The sequence below is a fragment of the Falco peregrinus genome, chromosome 4, assembly GCF_023634155.1.
Source record: "Falco peregrinus isolate bFalPer1 chromosome 4, bFalPer1.pri, whole genome shotgun sequence".
Lineage (NCBI taxonomy): Eukaryota > Metazoa > Chordata > Aves > Falconiformes > Falconidae > Falco > Falco peregrinus.
This window is the reverse complement of record NC_073724.1, coordinates 79,719,249-79,746,420: the sequence shown is the minus strand read 5'-3', so window position 1 is coordinate 79,746,420 and position 27,172 is coordinate 79,719,249. Positions and strand designations below refer to the sequence as shown.

The 27,172-nt window shown below is 37.1% G+C and overlaps 1 protein-coding gene across 3 annotated transcripts in view; it reads right to left on the bottom strand.

Annotated features, from left to right (window-relative positions):
• The window catches only part of KLHL1 (kelch like family member 1), a 235,074-nt gene extending 208,999 nt beyond the window's left edge, over nt 1-26,075 (bottom strand). For all 3 annotated transcript variants that reach the window (XM_055802807.1, XM_055802808.1, XM_055802809.1), the window contains exon 1: nt 25,542-26,075. In XM_055802807.1, the coding sequence (XP_055658782.1) occupies nt 25,542-26,050 (509 nt within the window). In that variant the 5' untranslated portion in view covers nt 26,051-26,075. The remainder of the gene's footprint in view (nt 1-25,541) is intronic.
• Nucleotides 26,076-27,172: the final 1,097 nt, after the last annotated feature.

The window sequence follows — 27,172 nt, the reverse complement described above, 5'->3', positions numbered from 1 at the left end:
CTAAGAATATTGTTTAGAAAAAATAATAGATAGCTGTTGGTTTTTTTCCTGTTTATTGGTGAAAACCAACTGAAATTAAGATATTATTAATGTAAACTCTTATGAATGAAAGCAAATACAATTTCTAAATTGGGGGGACTTAAACATTAAGTTTTCAGGAAGGTATTTCCTGAATGAAGCCTCAGACTTCAGAAAGGGGGCAAACAGAGCACTTTCCTGTTATCTGTTTTCTGATTTATTTTCAGTGACAGATTTGAAAGGTTTATGGAGTTAATATTCATACCAAGCAAATATTCTTTGGGAGAGAGGAGAAAAGTGGGCTTTACTTATTGGAATTCACAGCTTATGTGCCTGTCCAAAACACAAGAACATCTATAGACTACAGAAAATTATTACAATTACTTGGATTTTTAAAACAATTTGAAGAAACAAAATCAGGTTATATCCACTTTAGCAATCCAAAGTATGTTTGCTTATGCAGTGCAGAACACAGTGTGGTGCAGACTTAACCAAGCTAATATTGTTCAAGTTGCTATCAAAAATTCATATGCTTTTAAACCAAGAAACAGTGGTTAGACTGAGAAATCACTGAATATTCAGGTAGGAATAAATATATCCTTGAAACTGGATATTTACATCAGTCAAACCAGTTTCCCACAGATATACGGTCACTGCTCTCCTGTGTGCATGTGCATGTCTACATTCTCCCATTTTTTTCTTAAAAATTGCAGTAGATTTCTTCAATGTAATTAAAATAAAAATTACATAAAATAATTAAAAATTAGAACTATAGTAGAGATAATGTTTATCAGATCGAAATCAAACTGGTTCTTCCAATAGCATTGCTTGTCTGGCATAAATTAATAAAATACTACCTTTCTGAGAGTCAAAAAACCTGGCATATTATTTCCAAACATTCTGATTTATTATTTAATTTAAACTAGAATTTTAAAAAATTCTATTCATAAATGGTGTATGATGAATGATATAAATAATTTAAGTATTTTCATATGTTCAGTAAAACATGCTGATCTCAAGCACTGCACAAAAAAAAAATGTCACACCAATATTTTACGTGTATATCTCACTCTTAAAACACAAATGCTTTAACACATGGAATCAATGTATAGTAACTGCATATGCTCTACTTTGCAATAAGTAAGGCTACAAAGAGATGAACTCTCAATTCAAAACTTTGCAAGGTTTATGGGACTTTTTGCATTGAATGCAATATTATCAATTATAGAAAGAGTTTACAGTATTACTACTTTGCATAGCTTTCAAATTTAGTTTTGACTATAATAGATTCATTTTTTCAAGTTACAGGTTATAGGATGTATTTGAAGTTTCAGGGATTCTTCACAAGACCAGATGGGGCTATTCAATCTCCTCTTCCATCAGCCTTCCAGTTCTCTATTCCCTTTCAGTGGAGGGAGGATCACTAGTGGACAGAAGTGAACATTTGCTGTTGCAGCAGCCAACCCTATATCCCATCCAGAGTTCCATACATAGAGTGAAAAAGTATGATCTGACAATATATACACATACAGATTTAAATATATACATACATATATGTATCAAGCTAACCTAGAAAAAATATTTTTGTTAATGAGATTGTCTGTGCCTAAATGTTTGCTTCATGTAAAATGTCTGCTGTAAATTAGTCTGATTTTTTCCTAGTAGGTGCAGGAAATTAGGTGTGATTATATAATTGCCTAATTATGCTTTTAATCTGGTCTATTATATTTATGAAGACCTTTACAATCCCTTACTCAGCACAAATAATATTTTAAAAATCCTATAAAAATAAACACAAGCTTGTACAAGTAATTCAGACATTCCTTCAGAATTTCCTAAAATAAGAAATTAAATTAAATTAAAATGTAGGGGCTTGCCTGTTATTTAAGTTGGGGGTGTTTTAAATTCAATTTGGCTAAAATTAAGACAGAAAAATCTTGGTCACAGAATTCATTAGTGGCTTAACTTGCCATCATATTACAAGCTCTTATAATTCTGCCATTGTTTATCAGTTACTGTATTACACAAACAGAGACATTGAAATAATAATAATCAAAACAGTTGAACTTACCTTTTCAAAAGGGAAAATCTCTTTCTCATACTATTTTCCTGCATTTGTAAGAAAAATTAGAAACTTCCAGCAGATTCAAGAGCCAATATTAACTAGTAGTATCTATCAGAATTCTGGCAGCAATTCTTTCTTTTAACTAACTTAAAAGTCAAATAAATAAAAAACAAACAAACAAAAATCCATCACACCAAGGAGTTTAGACACCCAACCTAATCAGTAACAGGTATGTTCGGATTTTATGTCCTGGGCTTGGACTGCCTCCTGAACTTCGGTATTTAACACAAGAGACAGTATACTTCAGTAGACCTTTCATGCGGAGAATACCCAAATGCTGAGAACATTTAAATGGCATTTAAATTAGTCCTGGTTTCCTCCCTTCTGCTCTTCCTTTCCAAAAGATGCTTTGTTATGTATGAGTAATGCAAAATCATGAGGAATCTGATCCTTTCCTTTTGTCAGTAAATAGTAAAATTTCATTAGCTCAAATAAGCTTTACTGAGCATCAAATGATCTATGTGTGAGATGTCACAGTATCTCCTTGTACTAACGAAGGCAAAAGGCTAGCTGCTGAGATTTTAAGTCATTACTATACACCTGATAACAGAAATTAAATAAAATTAATTTAATAATTACACATTTCTACAAAAAATTAATCTTTGGTTTTACTCAGAAGTCAAGTCTTTATTATGTCTCCCACTTTGCCTTGCATACTGACCATGACAGATTATTTTTTTTAAAAAAGTCTTCCTTCCAATTTTTTTTTCTTATTTTGAACTGTATTTTTTGATGCATTTAAAAAAGCTTGTCAGAATGAAGGTAGGAACTGAACAACCTTTCAGTTCTATGCACTTGGATGCCTGTTACTCTTTTTTTTTTTTTTTGAGTCTCATTTGAAATAAAGACAGTAGCTTTAGCAAAGAACAAGAAATTGATAGCAGAAATAATGTAATGCCAGACACTGAAAAGATTAATCACACCTGAAAAGAAACTGCATAAAAATATGCATTTATCATGGCTTCACTCAGTTTGGGGGGGTTTGTGAATTTGGGGTGTGTGTGTGTGCTTGGTTTGGGGGATTTTTTTGTGTTTATTTCTTGTGGGTTTTTAATCTTTCCTAATCATTTACTATTTATACCAGAGTTCAGTCACAGGGGAACATATGTAGGGTCTCTGACCAGGTGTCTTTTTTTTACTGGACACAAAATCTGACAAGTAGTCACAAAATGAAATTGCTAAAAGAAAACATTCTGGAGTAAGTTTATGAAATACAAAATAATAAATTGTCTGGATAATTTGTTATTCACCCACTAATTTTCTATGAAATACAGAGCAAACTGATAAACTCTTAGTTTTGCAGTATATGCCATTACTTAAATCAGCTTTGGCATTAGAATAATAGGAGCTATTGCTGTGACACCAACTTTAAAAAGAGGTCCAGACATTGTCTGAATTCTATTACAGGGGAACTGATATAAAACTAAAATTAGGCACATCCTTCACATACACTTGAATACATAAAATACATTTGGACATCTCAAATTGGCTTCCATAGAAGAAGTCCTGCCCTTGCAAGTTTTAGTTCAGTGATGTGAAGGAATCAGCAAGAATGTGAATATGATATGAGGAAGCCATACTCTGTTTTGCAACAGAACTTTTTTTGACTTCTCCCATCAAAGCCTCTGAAAGAACCTATCATGTTTTAGAGTAAAAGGAAGAACGTTAATGAATTAATAACTAGGTAAAAGACAGAAAAAGGTTTGTAATAAATGGTCATTTTTCATAATGAAAAGGCCTCTGTGGAGACATCCCTGAATAATCTGTGTTGCTGGGTTTGTTGTTGATTATTTACCCAAGAAAAATGACTATGTAAAATCTTTTCTAACTTGATCATAGAGCTTGAAGATAGAGCTCATGTTTCTGAGTGGCTGAGTAATATATTTGAGTGTTAACAAAAGTAGATTAAATTCAGTGTTGGTAACTGCAGAGTCAAGACTTGAAAAGAATCACACACATGAAAAGCAACAGAATCTAAAGTGGCTATTACCGCTTAGAAGAAAACTCTGGATTCACTGTGGATAATACTTTTTTTCTTAAGAAATCCAGTAAAGCATTTGATAGTTTTTCCTTATATTAATATATGTTAGCAGCTACTTCCTAAGTCAGATGCTAGGATCTTTGATCTGGCAGCAGGTGTTTGTCTTTAACTTCTCAAAAAAGGTGATGTGATAGTGATTTAATTTTAATCCTATTTGGTTTAGCATTCACATTTTACTTTTTTAATAAAGATAATTCTTTTCCTAAAATTTTAACAATACAAGCACAATTTCTTTCTGAGAGTTTTCCAGTATCTTTATTCTGTGAAAATGGAAAAAAAATATATCTTTGTGTATGTGTCTATGTGTGCTTTATAATGCATACCACCACACTGATTGTATTTAAAATAAATGTTTCTTATGATCATCTCTTGAATCACATGCCATAGATTTAAGACGATGCAGAGCAGACTACTTGGCAAGCACCTTATCCCTTGTTCTCTCTTTCCTGCATTGTGTTTTCCTTTAGTAAGTCTGTTACTAGCAATATCTTCCAACTCTACTCCTTCCATATGTAAAATGAAGAGCAAATTTTATATAATTTTATTTTAACGCAACCTTCTGAAAGTCCCCATGAAAATTTGTACAGAATGACATTAGAACCAGACCTTTATAACAGAAAAACTAGTACACAGAAGCTGTGCAAGGTTCCAGCAATGTGTAGGGTTCCGGCAAGCTGGAACTTTTGCCTCCACAGAAAACTCATAGTAGACACTATGAATAGAGGAAGACAGTTCGCGGCTGTCTTGATTTACTTGTGAGGAAAACTGGTAGTACAGTTCCTACAGAGGCTATAGTCTTTTATTTTACAGTACAGCACAGTACATACTAGAGCCATTACGCAGACTTAATAGGAAAGACTGACTTAAGTCATTTGTCATGACCAGCAATTTTATTATGTTCGCAGTACATAAAGTAATATTTTCATGAGGCAACAACAGCAATACAGCTCAATGCTGTGGAATGAGAAGAAAAAGGAGAGAAAGGGAGACAGAAGGGAGACAGAAAGGAAGAAAGAAGGAAAGATTATTCGGGAAGCTGTTTCCTTTATTCTGAACACAACTTCTTCACATTAATGCTTGCCACAACTTGTGTGAACAGTGGAAAGGTGACCTGTATTTCACACTGCTGTGAACTACAGAGCAACTGGAGCATGGAGAGGAAATAGAGAAATGACAGATCAACATAAAATGTCCCTCATTTCAGTCCCTGAAGGTATTTCTAAGTCAAGGATTGGACACAAAAACATTGGAGAGACATGGATCATATTAGTTGGCAAGATTATATTAATATAGGACCACAAAACATAGCTTTAAGCAGCCTACTTGTGGCTGGCAGAACTTGGTGGAATGAGGCTATCCCATCCAACTGAGACCAAATACTCTTGGTCTCAGAGATGATTCTTTAGGTGGACTTCCTTAGAACTTTGTTGTTGTCATTCATTATTTTGGTTTCTAATTTTAGTGGGACCACTGCAGCCAGGTAAAATGGTATAGTCAGTCGGAATTAACTGAAAGCTAGTTCAACTGATATGATTTAACTCCCATTCAAAGACTTCCATCTGAAATATATATTAATAATTTCATCCTTATTTGTTTTCCTTTAAAATAAAAATTCTGGAAGGGGTAGTTTTTACCAATGTTTATTTCAAAATGCACTTATCCCTCAGCGATCATATTTTTAATTGACATCAGAGACATGCATATTAAGATCACAAAGGCTTGCAAACATTTAATATGGCTCTGTTTGGTATTACTGAAGTAACCTTTTCCAAAGGTCATAACTAACCTTTCGATGGTCTTTTTGTCAAAAAACTGAAGGCTGATATTGAAGCTGGTTCTTGTAACATGAAATATTCACAGATTACTTCAGTGCTTTCCTCTTTATGCTAAAGAATCCCTTTCAAAACATTCTTATTCAGCAACTATCTTCTGCTGATGTATTAAACTTTTATACCAGAGTTAAAGTTTTATAAGGTTTAAGTTTATAAAATATTAAGACAAGAGCTGAGTTTGTGATATGTTTAAAAGACAGCAAGTATACCTACCAAAAAGGATAGAAATGTACATTTTATTGCAATGCTGTTTCACAGAGATGCTTTTCCGAGTCTTTTTTTTTTTCTCCTCATGCTAAATTTATTTTTGGAAAATGCATAACAGAAAAAAAAAAAAAAAAAAAAGGAAAATAACCTTGGAGTTTCAATAAAATTATACTGTTACACACTTTCTTTCAGAACTTCCAATTACTTTGTCTTGACCCACCCCCAGACTGGATCAGGCACTGCTGGACACTAAAGGTCAAATACATTTTAGTCAAAATTAGTAGCGTAATTGTCAATAGCTATGGCACTCTGTAAGATTGGGCCTCAATTTGAACACGTTTGAATTCAGAAATGTTCATCTAGTATCTCCAAGCAGTATCTCTATATGAAATTCTTACATGCAGCTCTTAAGCAAGTTTTAAAATAACTCAAATAGGTGAATGGAGAAGTTTTGGCCATGTTAAAAAGTGACAAAAAAAATATTTTTTTTTTCTACTTCCCCATAAGTAAATAAATATGTGCATTGGACTGCAAATGTTACCTTGAATTACAAGAGTAGCTTTAAAGATTTTAACCTTCTGAAATTTTTATTTGTATAGCAATTTTGGTAGTTTACAGGATTTTCATTATAAAGAACTGTACTGTGCAATTCTTGTTTTCTATCTTTTACTTACAGCTTTCTGCAAATGCATTTATATTTTTATCCTAATGTCTTCCTTTTTCTAGTAGTAGTTGTAATTTCAAGTAACTATGCCTACATATGAAAGACAGCAGTTAAAAATTATTCTTTACTTGTACTGTTAAAAGCATATTTATTCTCTTTTTATTCATTCTTTCCATCACTTTAGGTTAAACTGATGAGGCTTGGGCTGCCTTCCCAGTAATGGAAGCACATTAGAAGGGTAAAATTCAGATACTGTCTTGCCCCAGTCTATTCTACATTATTCTATACATAGAGAACCATTATGGAGACACAGGATGGGCACAATACATATCTAAGGACTTCTGAAGCATGATTCATTCCATATTACTGTAGACATCTGATAAATGTCATCTGAAACGTGGCTTAAAGTACGTATTTCTCTCTGTTGGCTAGAGAGCATTGAACGACACACCAAAATAAGTAATCTAAATGTAAATGGATAAAATCAATTGAGATACTATATCTCAATGAAAATCTTCTCACTCGAGACTTGTGATCCTGCTTCCCTTGTAATATGAGAACCTAAAAATGCCTCTTCCTACCACACTGAAGATTTCAGTTTCTCTTATCAAAATGAAAATTCTGCTTCAGACCTGAGACTCTTCTAAGCAGCTCTGCAGACAATCCTGGTTTAATTCTAGATCACTAATGTAGAGCCCTTCACAAGTTTTGGAGCAAAGTGAATTATCTCTCACATCCAAGCCCAACTCCTTTCACATCACTTTGCAGGTCCGTGGATACTAACCTAGAAGTAAATCAAGAGTACTGGATAATACGACAGCTAACATCATTCATTCCTCTATTTTACTGAATAAAGTGAAACTCTGAATATTTAGAACTTTCAGTCTTAGGATACAGGCAGATGGTAGCAAGTGAACAAGCTGACCTATCTTAAGATATTACCGTTTCTCAGCTGACACACAATAACTGTCCCTGCAAATGCTCCTAAACTGATGTAGCTGTAAAGTAAAATTAATTAAACTGCCATGGTGACAGTAGCAGTTCAAGTTCTCCTTACAACTGTTTCTTCAGTTGTTTTGTTTTGCACCTTCTCAGTACTACTTTTTTTCAGTTAAAATATCATTACAGTGATTTAGAGCCAATTACAAATTAGAAGAGTAGAGTCCTAACAATCACCAGCGAGAGGTTCGTTTTTAACCAAGACTTGGCTGTTAACATTTTAACTTGAAGTTAAAACTCTTCTACATACAGAAAAAAATCACATTGTAGTAAAATTAAACATACAATTCTGTGAGCACCAGAACTAGTGAGGCTTGTTTACTTATGCATTTTTGTTCTTTGGGTTGGTTTAGAACAAGATTTTCTGTTAACTTTTCAGAGATATATGCTATCCTGTCACAAAGTACATTGGTGACAGTATGTCACAAAACTTGTAGGAACAAAATTATTTTAGGTACTTATCCAAATATATATAAACTTTTTTTTTCTGATACAATAATCAGAAAAAAATGGGATGCAAGAAGTACAACACAAAACCATACTGACATGGTATAAAATCTGATCTGCAGGCATTCAGACACAAATGTTCAGTGGTTCAAGTATTATGTTCACATACTGTTATTTCATAAACTTACCTTGACATCTTTAATTGTGTGGTACATCTACAGCAGATTAACAGTAGTACTGTTTGAATACTAGCAACCAAGTTTCATCCAAATAGTTGAGTGTCAGACATTTTAGCACTTGCATAACCATTTCAAGCTATCTTTATTCCTCACTGAAAGGGTGGTCAAACATTGGAACTATGCGGTGCTCAGGGTCATGTTTTAGTGATGGACTTGGCGGTTCCAGGTTCATGGTTATACTTGATGATCTCAAAGGTCTTTTCCAACCTAAATGATTCTATGATTCTGTGATTTGGACCATATAAAAACCATTTCAGTTGGACTGTTTCACTTGTTCAACTAATGCATGTAGTACTTTCATCACACTGACAGAGGACTCATCTTGTGCAGCACATGCCACATCTTTGTTTAGATAAGCTACATTCAGCTGTTGAGTCCATTAGGTTGGCTAGTTGACTACTGGACTAGATGTCTTTTAATTGAATAAAATTAAATCATACTCCCGTTAGTAAACTAATACATCACTGTAAAAACAAGGCTAAAATAACCTTCATCAATGTTGACCGCCTGCAGTTTTACCAAAGAAAATTTGGCAATGTTGTTAAATTATTTTGGACCTGGTAATCCCATACAGAAAAATACTACTAGGAAAAGTTATGGTAGTCTGAAGAGGGTTACTAAAAACCTAATACTCCTTCCCTTGCTTGCATGCCATTTCTTCTAAATTTTCTAATACCTAAGAGTTGTTCTCTTATTCTCAGAAATTAATTTCTAATGCAATGTAGAGATTTAAAATGAAAAGCCATTTTAAAAGGTCATACAGCAGGGACAATACACAGCATGTGACAAAAGGCTTAGCAGAAGAATAATACTGCTATTTTTGCCCCTATTAAGCTTTTAACCAAAGTAGTATTTCTGATATAAAATTGCTATGGCTCATTCCCCTTTGATAGTACATTTTACTGAGTACTTAGCAGTAACGGAAACGAAGGTTGAAATATGAAGTTGATTGATAGTAAACGATAAACCTTAATATAAGATTAATTTTGTGTATTTGTTAAAAAGGCAAGGAATACTGTAAAGTTTATCCATCTAAAACTGATTATTTTTATTGAAATCCTTGCCTTTTTTCAATCATCTGTCAAGTCTGTGTAAATCTAGGAGACTAAAAACTAAAAGATTACTGAAGTGAGATAACTATAAACAGGGAAAAACTTGTATCATCAAAAAAGTACACATTTTAAAAACAGTTATATGGGAGAAAATTCCCCAAAACACAACCTGTGATCTCAGAATTAATAACAAAATGTATTTTCTTTTTTCCACTAACCTTGTAACAATCTCTTCAACCACCTGATGGGATTTTGAGATGAATAATTTTCCAAGGTTCTGACAATGCAGTCCTAATCAGCTCAATTCAACAAATTCGAATCATATAGTATTAGCTTCTGTAACAGTTTACTGAGGCTTTTTTAACTATCTAATTATGATCTTCAAATTAAAAATATATTTTAAAAGGAGACTGTAGGCTTTTTGTTCAAATGCCATAAAGGACACTTCAGTAATTTTGAAAATCTTCTTAATTATTAATTTTAAATCAATAAATCATGCAGTCATATCATTCCTTCCCACTATTTTTTAAAAAGTATTTTATTTTGTTACAAAACAGTTTTCATGGAAAATTCATGTTCATCTCTGCTTCTGTGTACAGGAAAGAAACACCAAACATTTCTGGCTGACCCTTCTTCCACAGTGAACTGACTTAGAATAGAATGATCACATTGTAAACACAGGGACTATTTTTCCCCCCTTCTAACACATTTTCATTTCCAATAATTTTCATATAAGCCTAAAGGAACCTGGTATAAGAAGGACTGATTTAAAAAACATGCTTATAAATCAGACATTATTATAAAAATTAGCATGAGAAGTAAATTGAAAGATAAAGCAAATCAGGGACTGAAAAAAAAATAAAAGAAATAATCTTGTAAGTTTTTTATTTTCTGTTATCATTTATTACAACATGAGCCGTAAGTTTTAAATTTTGGCAGGAGATATGCTTTTAAACTTAATAACATATGGTTGGCCACAATAAAAAAAATAAAATATTTAAAACAGTTGTCCAGTACACACTGGAAGCTGTCAAACATTTATTTCTGAAGCTCTTGCTTCAGATTTCTGTTATGCTGTTTTTCAGTTTTCCAATTACAGCCATGTTTCCAATTCCTAATAATGTTCTGAAAATTCCACAGTGCAGTGTGGAAATTTTCCAGACTTCAACTCTGTCCAGAAGTTTATAAAAAGAAGACTAATATTACAGAGGAATAAAAAGTACAGAAAAACTCACAAAAATGCAGCTAACCTTACAAGATTTTCTGAAAATCCAAACAGCAAAGGCAAAGCACACAATATATAATTTACAGAAACAGTCATGAGGGATACCTGGTTTTGAGAGATCATTTCTCTTTACATTAGACCAGCTTTGATTGAGTTCTCATATTCTGAAACTTGTCTATTGTACATGACATGAGGTTTCTGTTTGGTTGGTTCATTTTTTAACTTATGTTTTTAGACAGTGTTCTGTTCCTGAAGAGAAAAAGACCTACAAAACTGGAAAAGAAGTTGTTACAGCTATTGCTTACTCTGAAAGGATGCTAGAATTCAATCTCTAACAGAGAGATTGCCTGGTAATGGTAATGGTAATGAATCTTGGATAAATTAAGTTTCAGCTGCATGCAAAGGGGAAATATATTTTTCTGAGATCCACCAGAGTCTCCTCCAAGGTAGTGTTTTTATGAAAAGACAAAAAGGCAATATCATTATTGGTATTTTTTTTTTGCCAGGGAAAATTGGAATAAGTAATGAAGAAATATAAACAATAAAAATAAATACAAATCAGCAAGTAAACTGGGACCCATTTACTTGGCATTTCTATAAGCTCAAACATGCAGAGGTGCAAGTTTTATTAAGTGTTTTAGCCCTGACAGCAAAGTTTGGGACATATAATCAAAACATGACATTTATATAGAGGCAGCAGTACTTTGGGTATTAGTATGTTCCTCATTTCCCAGCTTGTCAATCTATGTTTAGGTACACAGAAACATACAACTACGCATATGTTGAAATATGCAGATTCTTCACCTTTTAACATAAGAACAATACATATTGACATTTTTTCTGCCTAATTTAGGTAATTATCATACTTCCTTCAAGCTTTTAGCAGACAATGTTATCTGCATAGTACTAGTCAGAGCACCTATCATCTACTTGTAACAATGCTCAAACTATCTGTTGGGTGGTTGTTTTTTTAAAACTGTTGTTTTATATGCTTACATAAAAATCAAATAAAAATAAAAATCCTCAAGTGTATTTGAGCTTTTCTTCCTGCACAGTAATCATGGGCAGCTCTGTCTAGACTACTACACAAACAGGCAAGAGAGAAAAAACAAGCCCCTGAACAGTGAAGTTATTCGACTTTACCTCGCAAAGTAACCTATGCCTAGATACACCACTGTTGTACTATAACAATTAGTCTGCAGACAAAAAGGAGGGGGGAGTTCTTTATTTTTTCAGTTTCCTATATCGTGAACTTTTTCATTGGTCTTTTCAAGATACTCTTGTGTCATGCACAAGGGAATTAATTTCAATTCCAGCAAAAGATTTAAGAAACATCTGTATCAGTTCTTCATCACTGAAATTTTGACAGAACCTAACTTTCCAACAAATTTCTCCTTCAGAAGGAAGTCTCATAGAAGAGGGTTCATAGGACAAGGCAAATTCTTTCCCTTCTTAATTATTCTCTGCCGGTTTTTTGCTACATAATTCCCAACCACCACTACAAAAGAAACAAGCCACTTCAGACAAGAATCTCCTTGATTAGACAGCCATGTTTGATTCTGTGAGTTACACTCTTAATGCTGTGTACCCTCTTATTATGACAGGATTAGGAGCCTAGCACATAAAAATATCTTTAAACTCTGAGCTTTAGTAATGCTTGAAGCCTGTCACGAAAACAGTGTCACCTGAAGAGAAATCAACCTAACAACTTAGATGGTGGTGAAACAGATGGTACTAGAGCATATTTAGTGGTATTAGGAAACTATAAAAAACTACTTTTAAGTCTTAGTCTTTATTTTGTATCTAATTCACTATTTGTTTCTGGAAGCAAAAAACAGCATTTTGCACAATCTTCTTAAGATGATATAATGAGAAATATACCACTGAATGGGCTCATTGGTTTGATATCAATGAAGATGGTACAAAAAAAGGAGCAAACTAAATTTCACATTATAAAAATTCTACAGTTTGAGGAACCAAATTCACAAGTTTTGATTATATACTTTACTCCATTTTTATGAGTACTGTGGATGAATTTATTTTACTATGACATTTATTTGAAGAAGATATAGGGTCTTGCCTTTAGAGACTCAGAAACAGCTAGTTTCAGTTTATAAATTTCCCTATGTAACTCAGTTATTTTTGTTCCAGTATTCCGTCTTTAAAAAACAGACGTAGCACTGGAATTTACTTCCAGTTTGTATAACTTCATTAAACTCTAAGCTTTTTAAGATATGAGTATGTGTGTATGTTAAATGCCTAACATTAGGGACCAATTTTGGTTATGTGTAGTCATGAGATTGGGCACACCACAGTACTCCACTGGAAGAGCAAATCAAATGAGGAAGCCATAAAACGTCAAGAGATGTACTCAAATTATAAAAGATATATTCAAAGAATGTTATGGTGGTGGATTTGCATGGCAAGGGTTTTTTTGGGGGGGCTGCAGGGGTGGCTTCTGGGGGGATTGCCAGGGGCTTCCCCCACGTCCAGTGGATCCGGCGCTGGCTGGCTCCAGGATGGGCGTGCTGCTGGCCAAGACCAGGCCGATCGGTAGCGGTGGTGATCGTAAGTTAAGAAGGAGGAAAAAAAAAATAAAATCTGCACCAGCAAGCGAGAGGAGTGAGACTATGTGAGACCAACAACTCAGTAGAGATGTTGGTCTCAGCCTGTGGTGAAGTCCATGGTGAGGCAGGCTGTGCCCCTGCAGCCCACAGAGGTTAATGGTGGAGCCGATACCCACCTTCAGCTGTGGAGGACCCCAAGCCAGAGCAGGTGGATGCCCGAAGGAGACTGTGACCCAACGGAACCCTGCCCTGGAGCAGGTTTGCTGGCAGGACTCGTGGCTCCACAGGGGACCCAAGATGGGGCACTCCATCCCTGGAGGGCTGCGCCCCATGGGGGACACACACACTGGAGCAGTGTGTGAAGAACTGCAGCCTGTGGGAAGGACTCACGCTGGAGAAGTTCATGGAAAACTGTCTCATGTGGGAGGGAGCCCAGGCTGGACAGAGGAAGTGTGTGAGGAGGAAGGAGCAGCAGAAACAACTGTGTTATCAACTCACCACAGCCCCCATTCCCCACATCCCCCTGCACCACCGGGAGGGAGGAGACAGAGAAATGAGTAATTAAGTTCAACCTGGGAAGAAGGGAGGGGTGGGGAGAAGGTGGTTTTTTTTATTTGAATGGTAATAGATTAAATTAATTTTCCCCAAGACAAGTCTGTTTTGCCCAGGACAGTAATTGCTGAGTGATCTCCCTGTCCTTCTCTCAATGCCTGAGCCTTTCATTATATTTTATCTCCCCTGCCCAGCTGAGAAGGGCAGTGACAGAATGACTTTGGTGGGCACCTGGCATCCAGCCAGGGTCAACCCACCACAGTTGTAAAAACAGGATGACAAAAACCCCATACAAAAGGTTAAGAGTTTTTTTAAACTCTATGTCAGTAACTGTAGCCAACATTTTCATAGAAAGCTGCTGATTGATAGTTTGTAAGACATTATTTAATGCACTTCCTTCCTCAAGGCAAAAGGGCCGTCATGCTTAAATATGTCACGATTGACAGACATTTGTCTAACCTGTTTTTCTAATCCCAGGTATCAAGTAGTCCACACCACTCCCAGGAAATCTGTTCCTGTGCATCAGTATCTGTAGAATCACTTTCTTACTGATCATCCCATGTGTGACTTAAATCCTTTAAGTCCTTTCCAACATTCCCTGGTAACAATGAATATTGTTAGCAATTTTTAAAAAATAAATTAAAAAATTAAAAATTCTTTCCTACGGTAATCTTTTTTTGGTACATGCTTCCTAAAATTCTGGTGACTTTTTGCCTGGAATTTCTCCAACAATCCCTACATTTCTTGCCTGTCCTGTACAACAGAGTATTGCTGAGGCTTTACGAAAACTGGTCAGAGAAGAGGAACCGAGTTGTTTTGCAGTCTGTGTATCTGTTTATAGATTCCTATTATTACATTTTAGCAGCAGCGTGACATTGTTGACTCATTTTACTTGCTGTTTACTAACTGCAAAACTTCTGTAAAACTGCTATCTAGACATTTGATCCCACTGGGTATCTCTGCTGCCAATTCTTGTGACAGGATAGCAAGTTGAACTATTCCATATTCATTTTTTCAGAGGATATCTCTGGTTTTTCAAGACTATTTTGCATTCTAATTCTCTGTTGTAACACACTGCTGAATCCTCTAATACTCTTTTCATCTTTTTTATAAGAAACATATGCTTTACTTCATTATATAGTCATTAGTGACTACAATGAAAGCACTGGGGCCAAAAGAAACACACGAATTCCAACCGATACAATTACAGTTCCTAATTTTGCATGTGAACATGGCTTTCCTCTTGCACCCCTTTTATAATAGTTTCCATAAACTCCATTTCCACCTCAGATGAACAGTGTACAGAAGCATTCACTTTCATCTAAATTTCAATCCTCTCAAAGACTACTACATTTTCTAACAAAAGTCATTAATCTTCTAAATAACAAAAGTCAAGATATGCAAAACTCAATTCAGGAGGATTAATTAGAATCAAATTTGTTGGTGAAGACATTGTTGATTAACAAAAAATTATTTACTGAAGATTATTGTATCTATAAAAGTCTTCCAAAATGTGGCACTAATTTGAAGTCCTTGTGGCTGTCAAAAGAAGACTAAAAAGATTTTACAAAATTGTTCCCACTAACTGAAAAATATTAAGAATTGTTTATTCCACTCTTTACTGCTCTCTCCCTTCTTACTCCTACCTCCTTCCTTGTTTTGAGTCTTAGATATTTTGAAGTTCAGCTTACTATTGCTACATTAGGGTAGATTTTTAATTTATTTTGGAGCATTTTTGACAAAAGTATAATTTGTCAAATTATATTTGAACTTCAGATAAATGATATAAAAAGTAGTTTGTCATTGTGGATAACTTAATAATAAAAATTATGACAAAAGAACTGACCAAAAATATCAACTTACATAAATAGAGCCATCAGACATTACAGAGAGGGTGTATATTTAGCATGATGATTAGTACTACAAAATTATGTGGAAAATAATTTTATAAAAATAGTATTTCAGACATTGATAAATTATCATAAGTCAACTGCATGCATAAAAACATAACAGTGCATGTATAGATTAATAATGAATGGATGTATACTAATATTATTCCATATTCCAATTTATAGGTAAAGAAATAACAAGAAATTTGAGGAAAAAGTGGTGAACCAGGTCAGCCTGAAGGCCTGGATTAGTTATGTACCTATCTCCTGTCTAAAACATAAAAAGAACTTATGTCTCCATAGGCAGCCAGAAGTCTAAGGACAGAAAGTAGAGTGTCCATCTAAAGTGCCACATTCTTGCAAACACAAATACACTGTTCTTTTTGCAGGTTTTCTCCATATTTACAACATTTGCCCAAGAAACGTAAGACAACTTCTATGCCCTGAAAGAACTTCTTCACTGCTAAGCTAAGCTATTGTGGGAGGAGATAAGTTTCAACAAAACCGCACAGCACAGGAAAACTATGTATTAGGTATGCATCCTGTATTTATTCTCTTTATTCCTACACTCTATTTATAGGTATGAATCACACAGTTTAAGAATTGCTAGAAAGAATTAGGAGTCTAAATAGATTCAGTCCTAGAATTACATTCAGCAAAGAGGGTGTAAATGTGTGATTATACCCGTTCAGATGGAAGGATCTTTTGTGGTCTTTCATTTCATTTGGGTTTGGGTTCCTCTTTGAGCTTCGCACAAAGCAACACTAAAATAGCAGCAAAAAAAGTACCATAAGGTCAAAATAATGTTGGGTTTTCCATATGTTTAGAGTGGGAGGAAGGATAAAAACAGATGACAGGCAAATCCAACTGTTATAAAAGGTTGAACATTTTAATGTTGATAGGACACAGTAAACCAGAAAATTTGCCTAATACAGTTCAAAAAAGATTGAATGGCAAGTAATGTGTTCCACAGAGTGAGCCCAGCCATGTACTAGACAAGAAGAAAGTAAGTGCCTTAAATTCAATCAATTTAGTGTGGTAAAGATTCTTGGTTTAGAGTCAAGAATTATTTTTTTTATTTTTGAAACAGACATTTCCATCTTTCAAACTCATTTTGAGATAATGGCAAATGTTGAAACAATGCCAAAGGCCAAAAGATCAAATCTCCTAGATCTAATTTTACATATTTCATTTCTAACATTCAATTTTAATACAAGTTAAAGCAAATAATTCCAAACTGTGGAATACACACCATGCTGAACTAAGCCTTCATCCTCTGTGCACAATTATGTTGGTTTGTTTCTGAGTATTAAATATTTGTGCTCATCCTTTTCCTTTTTTTTTTTTTTCATTAATTAAAGTCAGTATTTTTCATGTGAAAAATATCACTATCATGAACTCCTGTAAATTGATGTCTTTGGTCTGAAGTAAAAGCAGTTTCTGTACAGACACTAGGCTAGGATGACTGTCTTGTGATTTCTGTGAGTTACTCCTAGGACATGCATAAATCTTTAACTTTAAAGCCTCCAGACACATCAACCCAGCTCAGTCAAGTAGGACAGATCAAACTCCACATGAAGTAGTGAAAATGGAAATCTAGAAATGACATGTGCCTAGGTAAGTGAAAGGATGGATTCTGGATCCTTACTGCTATAAAAGGTATAAGTGACACCGCCAAAATATGGCAGGGAGATACACAGTAAAGGACTGAAGGAATAGGAGGTATGATTAGAAATGTGGTTTGGAAAAGCAGACCACATGTGATAATGATCTGTGATGCTCTGAATATGTATCTTTATGACTACTGGTCTAAACTTACAGTAATCCTCAGCATTGCCAGTACCAACACTCAAGATTTAAGTTGGAAATAGAAGACATGGAATTAGAGTCATATACATTGCAGATAATACAGTATTTCTTGTAGTTGATAAAAGAAACGAAAGCTACAGGAAAGAACAATCTGACATAAAATTGAAAGCATGTATTGAAATTTCCAGATAAACCTTAACAGTAACTTTGAATAAACTTACATTTCTTTGTTTATTCTGCAGCTAAGTAATTTCATTTCAATTTTGTAATACATGAAAGAGTATTTTCAAATTGTAAATTATGACATTTTAATCTGTTAGCACAGTTAAAATTAACATTTTCTTTTTAAATAAAAGATTGAAAAGATTAATGGGAAAACTTCTTTAAAAATTATAATCTTTAGTAAAACTATTACAAAATTGGTAATATTTTAATATTTTGGATTTTTGTTTGGCTTATATTATTGGTAAGGTATGACTTTTTGAAATAAAAATCAGAAATTTTAGGCACTGCTGAATTTTTATTTTTGGTAAAGTTTAGGTTTGGGGGCTGGGGCTGGGGGGGGGGGCGGAGCAGGAGCTGCTGGTGGTTGTGTCAGTATTACTAGGCATGACCACACAGTTACTTATCTATCCATGGAAGCTACAGCAGTTCTCAACTTTTTACAGAACAGATTTGCTTTCTGATGCTTTTAATAGCACACATGTAGGAATTTCCCTAGTGCAAATAGTTTATTTGAGGTCATGAATCCTGTATTCTAAAAACACCAGGAAATTTGTATACTAGGAAATTCTGCCAAAGCATCATAGCATAATATTTAAGGAGCAGTTTTCACCTAAAATGCAAGTTTGATATATAAAAGGAAAGAGCAATCTCTTAAGCAACCTGCAACAGGATATAAAAAAAATGTGTCACAAGGATAAGAAGTAGCTATTAGAAAGCAATGGTCACGTGTTAAGAATATGCTAACCTATATGTAGCAGCACAACTCTTACAAATTTAGCACAGCTTCCAATATGCTCTGATTTTTTTCCATGCACACTATTTACGTGAACTTCACCGCTCACAAAAATAGCGTAAGTGAATCAACTACAAGTTAGTAACTGTGTATGAATATAAAGATTAAAAATATGTGTATATGCATAAATATTAAAAATAATTATAAATATATGCACTTTATATATATGTATGTATTAGGATGTTTATATAAAGAAACACAGGTGATACAGATCTAGATGTCTGTGTGCACACATAGACCTATATATGTCCATAACTACTCTTCTCTGTATGTTCTTTCCCTTTTACTATGGAAAGGCTGAACAGCATTTCCTTTTTCTAATGTTGTTTGATGTTACCCTTAAGACAACCGTAGTTTCAGAGGTATTTTTCTGACTTAGCCACTCTGTGCAGCTGATATTTTCACTGCCAAATCTTTTCTTCATGTTGCATCTTTTGGAAATATTCTGGCAAAACAGTGCAAGCATTTCTAAAAATAAGCCCAGAGGGGAAAAAAAATATTGGTTTAGCCAGTATTTAATGTGCATGGATAATGATAACCACAACAAAAATAACTGTCAAGTCTTGCTTTCTGGTGGGTTTAGTGGGCCCATGTTTCAGAGCAGCACCTTTACATTTATTGGGATGAAAGACACACTCCTTACTAACGCTATGAAAAGCTACCAAGATTTACTTGGTTATATCCTTTCAGAACAGTTTGCATTTGCAATGCAGACTTCAAATGATGTTAATTTCCTCAAATTTAATTGAACATTAAACATTTAAATAGCACATTTAAATCTGAACAAGCCACTTTAGATGACTGTTACACTCAATGAAGAGAAATAGGCATGTCTGGAAGACAATTCACCTTATTCTAAAATGTGCATCTCAGAAAGAGATAAGAAAAATCCCCATCACTGACAAAATGGATTACTCAAACTTAGGTGTCTTACTGACCCATAAACGTAGCAAATGGTACCATCAACTTGGCAGCAGTTAAGGAAACAGGTCAGAGAAACACAAGAAAAAGTGGGAGCTGGGGAGGAAACATAGGAATGGGAATTCTATCAGGATTCCATTAAAACTGACAAAGCAGCTGGAGGAAAGAGTAAAGGATACTGAAATTCAAAGATTAGGAAACAGTGACAGAGAAACAGAAGAATGAGAGGTCTGACAACCTGTTAAGGAACTAGGGAACAACTGAACTTGTCTTGTTGAAGTATTTAGGACAAGATACAGAAAAGAATGGACAGTTCTGCATTAAAGTAACCTGGCAAGTAAGGCAAAGAGGTTGATCATAAGAGAAGACAGTGAAATCAACTAACGCTGTCTGGGTAAGGAACCTAGGATTTCAGTAAAGCAGTCAAGAATAGTTTGAGACTGTGAAAAGGAGGGGAAAAAAAGAAGTTAGAATAAGATCCAGAAGAAGAACACATAATTAAGACAAAAAGAGTTTAAAGAGGGTGGAACAAAAGGAATCTAGGATCTCAAATGCAGCAGAAGACTGACTTGATATCCCTTCAGCTGTCATATTCCCCAATCTTTCTGCAGAGTGTATGCAATCACCATTGTAACTATCCACACAAAAAGTATGAACTTCCTTGTGCTAGCAGTTATTCTACCAGTTCCAAGTGGCAGTGGGATATATAGTGAATCCTCAAGTTTCACTCCTGCATCCAAGTGGCGGACAAAAGAAACGACAGCACGTGAACTGACATGTTATTCTGTTTCCTTTGTTTAAAAAAACCCACCTGCTAAACAACCCACTTTAGAAATACTGTTCTAGAAGCAACACAGCCAGAGACTCACAGTTAGGAAATTCTGGATCTAGATTTTCCTTTAATATAATTCCATCAGCACAGTCTTTAGCTGTATAATCATGCACTATTTTTATCACCAGATTATTTTGCAGCCCATACACAGAGATATACCCCTCTGAGAATTAATCAGAACTTTGGAGGAGAAAGGTCTGTGGTCTGCGTTGTGTACGAACTCTGCCTCTTTTGCTGTGAAAGTCAAAAGTGTAAGTATAACAGCATAAAACTTATACAACCATTTTTTCAAAGTTTAATAATTGAGTTGAAAAGCCAGTTCATGGTAAAGACAAACAAATTACTCTCTTCTGATTCCATAACCTAGAAATGAAGAGTTGTGTGATCCATATTCCACCCCTAGCATTCAATTACATTCCTAACAGAGCAGCCTACATGAGATAACCAAGTCAATGGAAAAGCTGCTAATCTATAGTATCTAATTTTAGGATCTGGCTATCTCATCAGTATCTACAGTTCATATTTTGATATCTAAATAATACCAAGGGGATAGAACCTCAGAAAGGCCATAGCCATGTTCAGTTGATAAAATACTTAAAGGTACGAGAGCTCACAGGACAGACAGACACAGGAAGGTGTCTTGATTCCCCTCTTTTTGTAAACTCAGGTACTGAGGTCAAAGCTGTAAATGGGGAAACTACATTTACTTAGAAACCAGAACCCAGAATCCTCTCTTGAGATTAGATATATATACAACAGTACATCAAGTACTTAAGCTGTAAATTTTGATGACAATTTTATCTACATTTTCTAAAATGATCAAAATATTTTCTTATTAAATTAGAATGCTGCACTGAAATACTTGCTCATCCTGACAAGTTTCAAACTCTTAACTTTCTTTATCAGCATGCTAACCACAAGTTGGTATGTCGCTAAGAGAAAAGGAGGAAGACTTGAAAGTAGGAGAGACCAATGGGCAAAAGCATCAAAAAGCCAGATTTGTGGGATGAGAACAGAAAAATAGGAAAGAAATGCATACCCAACAGCTTTGATCCAATAGTTTAAAAATACACATTTTTATGTTCCTGATTCTACCCTAATCATTATCATTGTTCCTTATAAAATAATGATTTAATTTAAATAAATAGTTTTGAGCACAGAGACTTGTAAACAAAATTTCTCAGTTAATGTTTGAATTACAAAATTATGCTCTCACTTTTTAACCATTTGGATTCCAGTTAATACTGATTTTTTTACTTCCCAGAGACAGGTTCAACAGAAACAGTGGAAAACGCTCTTTCCTCATTACTTTTTCTAGCAAACCAAGATAAGAGTGTGCAACTCTGCCGTGTGAGGAGGGCACAGTACTCAGTACTTTCACTTCTGGCTTTACAGAACACTACTATACAGTATCTAATGGTCGGAGGACTTGCCATCTTTCAGAAGCTGTATCTTCAAATACTTCTCTGTATCTTCAAATACTTCTAAGTTTTAAAAGAGACTTCTGCACTGTCAGTGCTTGCTTTCTGTGCATTAGGCATATCTAGCATCCCCTTCTCGGAGCTGTCTCTTCCACAAAGTGTTAATTGAATCCTGTCTTCCTCATTCTTCTTGCACACAGCCAGAGTCTCAGACTGGTTTGCAAAAGGGATCATCATTTATGGGTGCAACTGAGAACACCGGAAATAGCAGATGAAAAATGCTATGTGCTCTGAAACCAGCAATTCTACTCTTCACTTTTGTCTCACCTTCTGTTTTACCCCTCCATTGTGAAATAGGGCTGTTGTAAAGACAAACCCATGACTAGCTTGTGAGGCATGTACCAACTGTAGCGGTGAACAGCACTGAGGGCTTATGACCAATTATGTCTTTATAAGATTTTGACAGTGTAAACCAAGTAAAGCATGCCACCATTACGTGAAGAAAATGGAAAGAAAGTACTGACTCTTTGCTTATTATTTGAATACCATTTATGTTGAGAATTGATAAACATGTCACATGAAAAAAGCTATCATGATCATGCACAATTCCCACTATAAACTCATAGAAACTGACGACTATATAGAAAATCTTAGCACTGGTATTTTCCAAGTGATTTATAACTGATTTATAGATCTTAATTGTAAATTCATTATTTAGATATTATTATAAAATTAAGATCAACATAGGACCTACATTTAAATATCTACTGCAGTTATTGCCAAATTTTTCATGCAAGCTCTAAAACAATCTGGTGCAAGTTTTCAAGCAATTTCAAGCGATCAAATAGCATTTTAACACTAACTGTTAACTGTAAAAAATTTTTTGTTTGTTTTTTACAATACAACATGCAATGTAGAACAATTGTCAGTATTATATATCAAGCATGAAGTCTAACCCTTTAGTCTTCTTAATGCCAATGGGACTATCCACATAACCTTACTTATGCGTATAAGTACCTGTACAATTAACATGACAGGTTGTTCTTTAGAAGCTTACAAAAATCAATAAAGTAGAATGTACTTGTTATTACCCAACCATGCTCTCTTATTAAATACATTTCATAGTATCTAACAGAATACTCAATGAAAAATTAAGAATTCAAGATCATTCAGCTAAGCATTTAACTTATATGTGAAAACAGAGTAACTGCAAATCCACCACCAGCCAAAACCAGGAACTCTGCACATGAGACGGGCTGCAAAAGACTTCCAGTACAGAATTCATGAATGAAGCAGAGGGGAGCAACCACGAAAACAAAGTAAACCAAACCAAAACAAAACTCTTTTGGGGATACAAGGGTCCTAAGTAGAAGACAAAAGAAAGAGGGGGGGAAAAAAGTGCAATCTTCACTACTTGCACATACAAATGAAGAGTAAAAATAACAACAAATTTATTAATCTCAAGCATAAAACCAAAGCCACCTTGTCAATCTGCTCCTCACATTATGTCCTGCCATTGGGTTCCTAGCTAATATTCAGAGACCTCCTGTTCACAATATCAGAAATACTGTGGTTATGGTCTATATTGGAACATATCCAAATGTTGAATTCTCACTGCTTTCACAAAACTAAACTAGTGCTTTCCGAACAGTCATAAATTATTAAAGTAGTTGCTAAATATGTATAGGACAAACTACTAAGCCGAGCCAGGAGTTAACAATTTTATACTCATTGTACCAAACATCCAGGTGTATGCTTAAAGGCTTGGTGGAAGTTCCACAGTTGTCTTTTTTATGTATTTGGTAGTATTTATTGTTCAGGACTGAACAGCAGTTTACATATCCTGTACTCCTAATGAAGTAATGAAGTTGGCACCATTTATAAAAGCTTAATTTCTACAGAAGGAGAGAAACATAACTTGTCAGAGGATTAGAATTCTGTTGGGTCACAGAATTTTCAAGCGCAGGACTACCATTTTTGCAACACTTGACCACTTCTTGCCATAGCATTCAAAATTCACATAGGTAAATGAAAGGTTCTTACATGGAAAAAGAGAAAGTCTCAGACTCTAAAACCATCTTAAACATTTTCATAGCTCAAAAGGTGGCATTTTCATTAACAATAAAATGGTATCTCCCTGCCAAAGTTATTTTAAATCTGAACAAATTTTAGCATATTCCTTCAACAAGACTAAGCAGCTACTGATGACTAGATGTATTGTTTCAGGAGCAGTGAATGAAGAACCCAAGTGCAGTAAGAATAGAACAGATATATATTATCACTGAGTACATATGTGACAAGGAAGTTAATTCTAGCAAGTCAACTTTTATGGACAAATCAAGCTTCTTTCAGTATGCTGATCTCTGAAGTTTCTCAGATCTGTGACGCACCTAATATAAAATACCTAATATAGAATGAGGTGGTATTTCTACCAGTTTTTAACCTCTTCAGTTCAGAAAACTTGAAGGGATAATTTTATTTTACTTGTCTTTATAGTGCATCTCAACATTTTGTATTGAATCCTAAAATATGCATCTTCCTGTTGTTCCGATTCACTTCCAGTGTTCGTGAAAACTTCAGCATCACTTTTTCTTAAAAAATGTGCCCACGTCATTCATTAGCTATTCCACATTTGTTTAAACAATGTAGCTCCTACGAAATGAACTATGCTAACTGACAAAAGTTTCAAGTAGAAAATATATGTTTTAGGTCTCTCTGAAAAACCTTAACACACTCAGTGTTTATCTGCAGCCATATTAATCCAAACATATGTACAGTGCTGTCTCTTTATCTAATTAAATATTTAATACCACATGCTTTACTTTTAATATGAAGAACACAAATCATTCTTTTAATGTTTTGAAAGAGAACTATACATTTCTTTCCATAGAAGAAGTAATAAATTCCTTGTGGGAAATGAAAATTACATGTGGACGTGGGGGCAAAGAGAATTAAACCAATGAAGGGGTTTATACTCAAGATTTATCTGTATCACCGTAGCTTTATGTTAGCTACATTTCCTTCTTCTAGTGACTGCAACCTGTTTGTGCTGGGGGGACAGGGACTGAGAGGGAAAAGCAATTCAACATTAACAGAAGTTTCACACAAAACACAAGCTTGTTCTCACATCTCGGGTATCATGACTCCTAAAACAAATTCCTGTTTTTCTCTGAGGTAGGCTGTGACACGATTTAGTCGCCGAGTTCCAACAAAGCGGATGTTTCTACTTTTGAGCTTCCACCTGGCATCCCAGCACTCGGAACAACATCACCTCCCGCCAGCATTTTAATCAACTTCTGAGAAAGTTGGGTGCGACGATCCGCAGCGCGGAGCACCGGCGTTTGAGGGGAGCTTGTGCCCGGGCCAGCCCCGCGGGCAGGGCAGGGGCAGGGGCAGCACCCTCTGCCCGCAGCACCCCGAGGCTGGCCCGTCTCGCCCGGAACCCTCGGGCAGCCGCCGCCGCCCTTCCCGCGCAGCGGGCGCCCCTCCGCCCCCAAACCTGCCATTTCCAACGAGGAGCCCTCCCGCCCCCAGGCCCCACCTTTCCTCCGCAAGGACGCCCGCGCACTCGCCCACCTGCGTGCCCACCTGCGTCCCCACCCCCGTCACTCCCGGCAGCCCGCCCCCACAGCCTGGAGGCGATGGCGCCCCGCGCCCCCCCGGCCCTCGCCGCGCTTCCCTACCTGTGCCCGCTGCCGTCACCTGTTGCCCGGCTGCCTCCATCCGCGCAGCCCCCCGGAGCCTCCTCCTGCTCCGGCGGCGCCAAGGGCTTTTCGGGCTCCCGGGCCACCTCCATCCCGCCGGGCACCGCCTCCGCCTCCTCCTCCTCCTCCAGGGACTCCACGTAGAAGACGGTGCGGGGCGGCGGCGGCCCCGGCCCGTGCCCGTGCCCCAGCCCGTGCCCCCCGGCCGGCCGGCCGCCGGCAGGCAGCAGCGTCCCGTTGGGCGGGCTGGCCGTGGTGGCCGCCGAGGAGGCGGCGGAGGAGGCGGATTTCTTCCAGAAGGCGCTGTTGCCTCTCTCCTGGCTCTTCAGCAGGCGGCTCTGGCTGGGGCCCCAGTGCTCGAAGCTGCTGTCGGGCGACAGGCAGCCGCCCCCCGCCGGGCCGCCCGCCGGCGAGGGGTGGCTGAACAGTTTCCAGCGGAGGCGCAGGATGTGCTTCACGTCGAAGTCTTTCCTGCCGGAGCCGGACATGCTGCCGCGGCGGGCGGGGGACGGGCGCGGGCTGAGGCGGGACTCACGGCGGCCAGGCAGGGCCGGGTGGCGGCGGCGGCAGCGCGGGGCGGCCCCGCTCCCGGCAGCGGCGGCGGCGGTTCCTCCGGACAGCGCCGCGCCTGTAGGGCGAGGGGTGGTCGCCGCCAGGAGGAGAGAGATGCGCGCACACACCAGTGCAGAGGGAGAGAGAGAGGATGGATGGAGTGATGCAGAGAGCTGAGAGGAGGTAAAGACACCCGGCAGGGAAGGGAGAAGGAGAGAGCGAGAGATGCCCAGACCTGACGAGAATTGCACGGTGATCAGAGGAAAGGGGAGGAGAGAGAGGCAGAAATGAGAGACACCTCTCAGGGGAGACTGGCACTTGAGAGGGAAGAGCGGGTGAGGCAGGCTGCGAAGACGTGCTAATCTGATTAACGGGGGAGCGAGCGGAGCCACAGCCAGGAGAGAACCGGCGGCGGCAGCAGCCACGGCGAGAGCCAAGCGGCTCTTCCTCCGTCTCCTACAGCTCCGTGACCGAGTGCAGCCAGAGAGGAAGAAGTCACCTGGAAGCCCCTCTCCGCTTTTCCCCTTCCCAGCCCATTTCTCAGGGGAGTCCCATGCCTGCAGTTATCTGGGATGGCAAAGCCCAAGAGCTGGCACAGAGAGAAAGCGAGGCTCTTTTATATACACTGCCCGGGGCGGGGGGGGGGGATCACGGCTGGGAGGCTGTCAAGGTCCTCGGTCTACAATTTTCTATCTATCTCAGCGCCTTTCAGCGACCCCACCCCCACCCACCCCCTGCCTGTGACGCAGCTGTGCGCTGGGGCCGTCAGGGCGAAGAGACGAGGGAAAAAGAGATGCCTCAGTCAGCCTCCTGCAAGTAAGTTGGCAGGTCACTAACTGCCTCTCATGGCCTCCTCCTTCCCTCGCTCCCGTGCGGGTCTTCTCACCTTGGTATTTTGGTTCTGAGACCGCTGTGCAGCCCTGACAGCAAAATAAAGCAAAACAAGTGTGGCAGCAGTAAACACAAGAGCGTGAATCAGTACAGGAATACAGGCTTAGACTGTGCGCAGCCTGGGTGAGGTTACAGGTTAACAATTAATTCTGCAGGCTCCGTTCATT